Here is a 9,611-nt window from a genome sequence, read left to right as displayed (position 1 = left end):
TGTACCCATCACGGTTTTCGCGTCGTTCGTCGCTTCGGTTGCTTTCTCATGTTGCGCCTTGAGCTATGCCCACGTACTCTAACTACTTCAGAGGTTTTCGCTGCTGTCAGCAGTCGTTTTACACAACAGGTTTGCTGTCATTAATTGTCGTATTAGCGTGATGTGGCTTGTCTGCAAGATCGGTGCGTGACAAACAAGCGTTACCAAACTAGCGGCGTATTTCACTTCATTCGTGGCTACCGTCGCTTGCATGGAAGAGATCGGGGATGATCTGAGATAGCTTTGTTGGGTCAAATAAGGGAGCTTTGGCTATATCGCTTGTAACACTAGCGTAGTTGGCCTTGTCAGCAAGATCGGTGCGAGAGAAGCAAGCGCTATAACTGCCGAAATGTCTAAACTACAATCAAAACAAGACACAAGCAACAATATCCATTGACACTTTAGTAATTATACTACATTCTTAGCCCACCACAACCTCTGGCTAGGATAGTGCAGTGGTAGAATGCTCGACTAGCGTTTTGATAGTCGCAAGTTCGAATCTCTGCGAAGTTTTTTTTTTTTTTTTTTTTTTTGTCCGTGAGGAATTTAATAGCTTTTTTTTTTACAAGGGTAAGCGCTTGTTTCCTGCTTCCAATCACGGCAACGTTGGCGATTTGTTCCGTCTCTTTCTCTAAAAAAGGAAAAGAAACCGCTGAGAATTGACCGGAATAAAGGCCGTCAAAACTATCGAAACTACTGTAACATCAATGTAAATGTGTCAGAGTTTTTCATTACTATGTACTTCTGCGTATGAAAACCTCAATTTGAAGATATAAACTTGTTATAGCTTTCAGAAACGAAAAGATTATTACCAATATTTTCGTACAAACACGACTTTCGTCAAACATAGTGGTGCTGCTTTTGCAGCCTGGCAACTATGTCTCACATTGTGTGTGCGTTTGTGAGGATCCCGCGTTTGTGCTGTGCTGTTTGCATCAGTTTTATCTGCAGATTTCCAGCTGAAATCAAACTTATAGAAGTTTTATTGCGCGATGTCAGTCCTTACAACCTACGCATGTGTTGAAAACATGGGCACTGGAAGAACGATCATCGCCGCCCGCCTCAAAAGACTGCGCGTCAAAAGTGGATGGCATTGCTTCCGAACAAAGTGTATTGGTGTTCGCAAAGTGAAGACGACAGTGAAGAAGGATTTTACGTAGGAAACATCGTTCCTGCTAGGGTAAGTAGGCATGTTTTATAAATCTGTACTTGTTTGGAACGGGTTCTGGTGTTTATGGGTCAGCGGTTCACTAAACCCCCATCTCATTTTCTCTTAAATCCTAGGGGACTTGCGTACTTTCTGGGCGACCTGGATTTACCTGTCCACGGTTTCCGCGGCAGTCAGCATCAAATTACGCGTAAGCTAGACCTTAACTACGACGCTCGCGCTGTAGTAGAGGGCTGCTAATTATTTGACATGATCACATCACGCGAGGTTCTTTAACACCTATGCGTTTTTGCGTTATGTGTCTACCAAAATCTGCCTTCGCGACTGCAGATCCCGTCGAAATTTCGCGTGAGCGGCACAACGCTGTGATCAGTACACATTCGTGAATGCCTGCGGTATACGATGAAGTAACGTGGACAGGAGATGCCCTGGAAGTAGTGTACACGCGAAAAAGCGGGCACTTGATTCCATAGGAGCAGCTCGCGGGAACTGTGGGGCTCGATATCAGAGGCATCTGCATTGTTGTAAATTAGTGATGAAAGTTAAGCAAGGTGTCAACATCCTAATATCCCGAAATTGAAGACCATACAGAGACTAACAAGGAAACTGTAGGCCCGCACTCTCAACTCGATGTATATTGGAGAATCGAACTTGCAAAGACAAGCTAGGCAATGCAATAGATGATCCTCAACAAGCACACACTAGTCCCTATTGAAAGCTATGGACCCAGATAAGCTGCTAGCATGCGTTCAATGCAAATTAGCGTAGCGGTAAGCTTTGGATATATCATGAATACCCCAATCGCATTACTGGCGTGTCTAATAAACACATCCTTAATGTGACCTAAATTTCACTTTGGATGTTGCTGGAATGTTCTTATTATTGCCTTGATGGTGAATGTCCTTAAGCGATTACAAATCCGCGTGATGTAAGCATTTGATCTTTGCGTGGCCTTCTCTTGTATTTCAACTACTGTCTGTGCACTCACAGATCGTGTACCTTCAGGTGTTGCTGCTGGCTGTCCTGGGTCGGCTGCCTGTCAGTCCAGTTCCCAAGGCTTTGCCAGGGCCTCCCCTGGCCAACCAACACTCCACCTGCTGGACCTAAGCTGCGGCCGGCCTTCCCTTGGTGCTCCGTATGCTTCGCCACCAGGAAAAGCCATTCCTTTGTCTGTCACCTGGCACCAAGTCACTCAGCACACCCCTTCAAACGCACGTCATTTCCTCGGCCCCAGGCACTGCTGCCATTCAGCGCACCCATCGTTTATGTACTTGCAGGTTAGTTATTGCACGTTGTGCAAACTTCCATTGTCATGATGTATACCTGTTAGCAGTGTTCTAGCCTCTGGTTATTGGAAACATTTTCGTGAAGCAGTGCTGTGCATTTTAAGCATGTTATTGGTTAGTGGGGATATTCAAGAGAATCTGGAGGCGCAGGAAGAGAAACCGAACTTTGTTTTAAAGGGTTCATTCGCATGGAATCAAGCCAGGCAATCCTTTTAAAATGTTTCTATACATATGCAGCGGGTGTGGATAGGACCTATCCGTAATCCACATACTCATTCAATGCAAGGCACTTGACATAACACAATGCAAACACTTCCAACAACTATACACACGACATATTCCACAACACCCGTCATACTTCTTAGGAGACAAGCCCATGTTTTCACTCAAACGTGTTTTCGAGTTTCTTACCGACGTAAAATTTTTACATTTCATTTCTTATCATGCATCTTGACAACCTGGCCCTTTACACCAGTCATCTTAATTATGTTGTGTCTTACTTTGTTTATTTTTACTGAAATGTTTTACTTTTACTTTCATGTCGCCCTCATAACACGACTTTTGTTTGGCGCTCTTTGCCCTTAGTTTGCCTTGCGCCATTAAAACCTAAACACCATCATCATCATAAAATCTTTCTATAAGGATTGAAGAACTAACCATACAAACTGACGTGGAACTACTTTCTATTTTAGGTAAGCTTAAAATTCCACCTACTTCAGATCCTGCTGGTATTATTTACAGTGTACTGAAAAGTACAATCCACTGTAGAATTCTGATGGCGCTATTTTCAGTCTCTCGACAGGCACTATTCTCAGTGATGGGTGGATAGCCGAGGTAGTACAAACCTTTCCATCTGGGTACCGTGCTTCACCATTAAACTACAGGCCAATTTCCTTAACAAGCACCATATGCAAGGTTGTGGAACATTTCATTCTCTCTCAAGTCACTAAGTACTTATAAAATTACATCATCATATTTGAATATCAGCATGGGGTTAAGAGTAACTCACAAGGGTTACTCTCGTAAAGCGCAACTTTCTGGGATTCTTCAGGGTCTACATTCATCCATTGACGCAGGTTTACACACTCCTGCAGTTTATCTGAATTTTTCTAACGCATTTGATCGCATTACACACCGCAGACTACTTCTCAGACTTCACCCTAATGTCCTCATTTGGATCACGGATTTTCTTCGGGTTCCAAATGTAGCGATTTTACGTGCTGTTCGCTGAAGGAACAGCATCCCGCAAAAAATGGTTTAAAAGTGTTAAGTATTAGCTAAGTTATTGTTCAATAAAAAGGGTTGGCAATAAGCCCTGGAGCTTTCACCCTGTCCTCGCACCTCTTAATCGGTGTGAATGCTATGACATCACTGACATGCACAAGACCACCTAGAGACCTTACAGTTTCGAGGTACACACAGCCATTGACTCTGCTTGTCACGCTTTTCTTTTTTAGCAGGCGACGTGTATGCTCTGCCCACTGCGGCTGCTGCGCTGAGCTGAGTGGGGCAGTAAGCGGGCGGGCCGCTCGCACTGCCGTGGTTGCGTCGGTACGTCAGTTGTAGAATGGGGGAAATGAGTGTTTGACGGCCAGACAGGGGGGTCCCAAACACAACATGTTCGCTGGTGACTGTAATTGAAGATTTCCATCTACGATTGGCGGTTCGCTAGCTTTTCTTGCAGGTGGCGCTGTTGCAGCGAGCAGGTCCTTCTAACTTGCGCAGAAAAAGCTTAGCATCGCCGCAGTTATTCAGTCACCACTTTACGAAGCTGAGCTGATGACGATTACCAGCGCAATCTTTCACTGCACTATTTCCCCCTTTCATGCATTTGTAAACTGATTTCCAGCAATAGTCCCCCTCTGGCGGGCAGGGACAAGTTTTAACTGCTGCGGTTCATGCCATATCGCGTATACACTGCACAGCGGGGTCCTTGTCGACCGTGCAGGCAGATGCTTGCCGCGGTCACGCTTGTAGCGGCGATTCCACCTGCAGAGACTCTCCGTGTTTTTCGGTGTTATTCATACTTTGCAAACAATGCACTTTATCCACAAACTCAGCTAAGCTCGTGTAACGGATGGTGACGATCGACATTTGTTTTTCCAAAGATAGCTGTGCTGTAGTGCCGTTCGGCAGAACCGCTGAACCATGCACCCGCATTTCCACCGCAGCTGGGAACGCTGATTAACTGCAGATTTTAGGAAACCCGCCAAAAGCAACGCTGTAGTGTTCAGCACCAGCTTTGCCATGAAGGTTGCGTCAGAGTCGCAAAGTTACGTCAGAGTGTGTGAGAATGGCGACAAGGATTGATAGGTAAACAAGGAAAGAAGCGAAGACCTTTCTTGCACTTTTGTGCAGCATTCGCTTTACGCAGAGGTATTATATTTGGTATACGTTGTCGTGAACATGTTGTCTAGCAATTTTGTATTTGAAACCACTACCTTCGGAAGCCTATTTAATGCCCCTTCAAGTTAACGTCTGCTAATACCTCTACTTATTTTGCCCCCATTAATTTGGTGTCGTCCAAGGCAGTGTGCTTGGTCCTCTACGTTTTAAATCTATTTTTATCATCTACCATGTTGCATATCTTCCCGTGCACATCTCTTCACAGACGATGTTGCAGTTTATCACACAATCTCTTTCGACAACCACCATCAATGCTTTCAAACTGATTAAAGCACTTCTCTGGGCTAGTTGTTCATATCACGCTTGGGTTAGATTAATGCGCTGCTTAGGCTTACGATACAAGGAGGGAGACAAAGAAACACACAACGCAAATGGGTAAGTGCAAACAAGCAACTATTTGTTCTTTGGAACGCCTCCAACAGCTTTACAGAAAAGAGAAGAAACAAACACTAAAAAAGGGGGGGGGGGGGGGGGAGGGGGAGATTTAAGGCGAGAAATGAAACAACGAAATGCAGAAATTTTGACTCTGAACTATTCAAGTTGAATGCGCAGAAGCCTAATCATCAGAATTTTCTGCGCACACCCGGATTTACAGGGGCCAGGGTGCATCTTTTAAAAGGACAGTTTTGCAACAACCTTAAGACTATGACGCGTGCTCACGTATTCTCCAAATGTGCCTGATCGGATGAAACAGGACTTCACAATTTTCCTTTTCTGCAGCTTGGGTGATCTGAACAAAACCTCGGTCTGCCCAAATAAAGCCTTCTATCCACACACTTTGCAGTGTGCGGCCAAGTTTCCCTGGCCCGCTCGTCCGCTCACCTGTGTAGCGGGTGCTCCCTGAACCTGGTGTTTACGCACCTGCCTGGGTGTCCCATCCAGCTTCTTTTGCAGTTCAAGGGGATGCGGTAGACAGCGCCGACCGAGCATTCAACAAATTTTGTTTTCTGCTTTGTGTCAAACTGATATTTTCACGCCGTGTTTCCATCCTGATTAACCCTCTCACAAAGCCCTTTAATTTGATGGGGGCTGAGAAAACGACTCCAGCTTCTCGCTTCGCTTTTAGCTTCTTTATCTTGTGTATGTACAGGCTAACTTTCTTTCTCTGCTGTTCTTTGTGCCCTTGCTTGGCTTTACCCCCTTTAGCACTTCTAGGCAGTGGACACAAGAACTTGCGTGGGAAACCCACTAGACCTTAAGCGTGCCCACTGTTACAGTTACAGGACTTTTTTTAGGGCTTGGAGGAAACAGCCTGCAGCAATGCTTCTCTGTACTAGCTTCGGATGTCCAGAGTTAAAGGGAAGCGTAGGTACCCCCCCCCCCCCCCCCCGCTTCGATAAGACCCGCCTGTGTTGGATGCTCCAAAATGGATTTGAATGTCTAAATACCGCAGCCTATCGCTGTCAGGTGTCTCATGTTTGAACTGTAACCCCTCAAATGCAGTGTGAAAGTGCTCAAGTATGGCAAAAAGCTAGTAAAGAGAAGCATTGTTGCAGGCTGTTTCCTCCAAGCCCTAAAAAAAGTCCTGTAACTAACAGTGGGCACGCTTAAGGTCTAGTGGGTTTCCCACGCAAGTTCTTGTGTCCACTGCCTAGAAGTGCTAAAGGTGGTAAAGCCAAGCAAGGGCCCAAAGAACAGCAGAGAAAGAAAGTTAGCCTGTACATACACAAGATAAAGAAGCTAGAAGCGAAGCGAGAAGCTGGAGTCGTTTTCTCAGCCCCCATCAAATTAAAGGGCTTTGTAAGAGGGTTAATCAGGATGGAAACACGGCGTGAAAATATCAGTTTGACACAAAGCAGAAAACAAAATTTGTTGAATGCTCGGTCGGCGCTGTCTACCGCATCCCCTTGAACTGCAAAAGAAGCTGGATGGGACACCCAGGCAGGTGCGTAAACACCAGGCTCAGGGAGCACCCGCTTCACAGGTGAGCGGACGAGCGGGCCTGGAAACTTGGCCGCACACTGCAAAGTGTGTGGATAGAAGGCTTTATTTGGGCAGACCGAGGTTTTGTTCAGATCACCCAAGCTGCAGAAAAGGAAAATTGTGAAGTCCTGTTTCATGGGATCAGGCACATTCGGAGAATACATGAGCACGCGTCATAGTCTTAAGGTTGTTGCAAAACTGTCCTTTTAAAAGATGCACCCTGGCCCCTGTAAATCCGGGTGTGCACAGAAAATTCTGATGATTAGGCTTCTGCGCATTCAACTTGAATAGTTCAGAGTCAAAATTTCTGTATTTCGTTGTTTCATTTCTCGCCTTAAATCTCCCCCTCCCCCCCCCCCCCCCCCCCCTTTCGCCCTTTTTTTTAGTGTTTGTTTCTTCTCTTTTCTGTAAAGCTGGAGGCGTTCCAAAGAATAAATAGTTGTTTATTTGCACTTACCCATTTGCGTTGTGTGTTTCTTCGTGGTAAGAGCATTGCGTAATTGTTGCTCACAGAAGAGCTGCACATTTGAGGCTAGAGGTGATGCATGAAGCATAACATTTAGCTCCATATGAACAACTCTTTCCACAATTTGATAAGGAGCTCCTTTTGTTGCCTTCACCATTTTTGTAATTCTTCTATTTCCCGTCTCAAAGGGAAAGACGGAGAAAGCCGATAACGGTCCTAAATTTTCCACACAGTTTTCGAGATGCAACAACTGGTGCACGTTACAGGTCATAAAACATTCTCCTTCGGCTCTTGCCACGAACACTTGAAGCAGGTGTCCTAGAACAACAATACATTTAGCTATCGATTGTAAGCTTTAACACGATCCAAATTTTCATGAGAAGGAGTGTCATATGCGATGCAATTCGTTTATTTTTGAGAGCTGTGACGAATTCCCCGCAATAGATGCTTATTTTAAATGCAAAGTTATTTGATGTCTTCGAGACTGCAATGGTTTGTTTCAGCCACCATCTAGTGTCATCAAATACTCGTTCAACTTATTCCAGCGAGAAGTCGCTGCAGACATTAGGCTCATATATCGGGCCCTTGCCTCTGATTCATGTTGGTTTTGCCCCCCATTATTTCACTGTTGCTGTTTTCATGAATTGCGTTATGGCCAGAGGGGCAGAGCTGGCCCAATAATACTAAGGAGATGAGAGGTGGTTATCAAATGCTCCATCAGCGTTTCACTGTTTGTCACTCAAGCAGTGCAGGAAAGCCCAAGTGGAGAGACCTCGCTCGTAATTTTCAAATGGTTTTATTCGAACAAAATGTAAATTTGGGTGAGTTGGTACAAATTCATGATGAAATGTAACAGCGCAATAAACAACGAGGGACACAGAAGCGCCCGTCTTGTGAATTTTCTTCTGTGTCCCTCGCCGTTTATTGCGCTGTTACATTTCACCAGGTCTTATTCGGTTTGAGTTGAAATTAAATATTGCATTATTTGATTCATTATATTGTAGTTGCGAATTCTTGCACATTATTAAAGATCAGGGATAGGGGCAAAATAAACAATATTGCGAATGCACTGTTCTCACAATATAGCATCCACATAAACTCGTGAGGCAAGTGCCATGTCCAAGTGGTGGTCCGTGCTCAATATAAGATGTGCTGGTATAGGCTTGCGCCTCGGACCTTAGCATCAGCCTGCAGCCATGTTGTGAGCTCAAGCTCATGAAGCTTAAGGGAAACATGGCTTTTCTTAGGTGCCCCTCCCCACACCTTTCTCCACTGCGCTAGCACAATAATAAGGGACACATCTCCACATGTGACGAATCTTGCATTTAAGTGTGGGCCAACGATGTTTGGTGGTCATAGTCATAGCATTGTGAGCAAGCACAGCTTCTGCAGTTGTGAAGAGTAGCCTCATTTGACCATGGAAAGTCTTCACAGGTGGTACAACTAACTGAGCATGTATGTAATATCGCTTGATTAATGGGTCAGACACACCCAAAAGGTTCACGTGCACCCACTAAACACATGTTCTCTGCTCCCTCTCTTTTTCCATTTTGTGCAGGTGCCCATGGTTACTTCATGAAACACCGGAACAGTGAAGCTACCACGGAGAAGCGGCTGAAAGCATTTAACGGATATGTGGCCAACCTGCTGCGGGACATGAAATAAAAGGGAAAAGGCAGCGGCTTCCAAGTATTCTTTTGCGTATTCTACTGTGCAAGGATCTAAGCACATTCACAGCACAATATCAACACCTGCGCATTTAACGCTTGTATTACACGCACACATCGAATACATATTGTCGCTCACCCCACCCAGCAAAATCTGTACGATAAACTCGAACGACATCGCTTGCAACGATCCGACTTGTATGATCCAACGTATACGATGAGCTACTACGATGTGCTACTACGATATCTCAATGATATCGTTGAAGCCTATGATATCATTCACCTTACGATCCCATAATCTCGTATACGAGTTATCGTTCATATATCGTTTGATTTTTTTCAGTAGGGTATGCAGCTGCACGAGGACAGTCACCCGCTCGTCACGTTCAGGGATATAACCCAGCATTATCGTCTTCAGAGACACCCTACCTGTGCCTTACCCTGCCCTTTCGAGAGAACAACAAACTATACGGCTCATACAATCCGGCTCCTTCCCACAACCGACGTGCTTTCTCTTAATGCACCCGAATCGCTACGACGCTGAATGCAAATTTTGCTCAGAAGTAGGAACATTGCCCCACATACGCGGGGTGTGCGACTTTAGCCCTGAGCACCCTCCTCTCTTTCCGTCAACTACCCAACAAAAAGCAATGGGA

The 9,611-nt window shown here is 45.2% G+C and overlaps 1 protein-coding gene across 4 annotated transcripts; it reads left to right on the top strand.

Moving 5' to 3' along the window:
- The first annotated feature begins 251 nt into the window (after nucleotides 1-251).
- LOC144158154 (uncharacterized) lies at nucleotides 252-9,298 on the top strand. Of its 4 annotated transcripts, none has more exons than XM_077688812.1 (4): nucleotides 252-1,219; nucleotides 1,324-1,397; nucleotides 2,213-2,484; nucleotides 8,847-9,298. In XM_077688812.1, the coding sequence occupies exons 1-4, from the start codon at nucleotides 1,127-1,129 to the stop codon at nucleotides 8,951-8,953; spliced, it is 546 nt and encodes a 181-aa protein (XP_077544938.1). In that variant the 5' UTR covers nucleotides 252-1,126; the 3' UTR covers nucleotides 8,954-9,298. The 4 variants fall into 4 exon arrangements, 2 of the variants coding, with proteins under 2 accessions (XP_077544938.1, XP_077544937.1); XM_077688811.1 differs by having other exon boundaries at nucleotides 2,198-2,484; XR_013319957.1 differs by lacking the exon at nucleotides 1,324-1,397.
- The last annotated feature ends 313 nt before the right edge of the window (nucleotides 9,299-9,611 follow it).

This window comes from Haemaphysalis longicornis, unplaced genomic scaffold (genome assembly GCF_048455015.1).
Source record: "Haemaphysalis longicornis isolate Haplotype H1 unplaced genomic scaffold, Haemaphysalis longicornis Haplotype H1 scaffold_10, whole genome shotgun sequence".
Taxonomy (NCBI): Eukaryota; Metazoa; Arthropoda; class Arachnida; order Ixodida; family Ixodidae; genus Haemaphysalis; species Haemaphysalis longicornis.
Note: the sequence above shows the minus strand (reverse complement) of the source record. Positions and strands in the feature narration are given on the sequence as shown.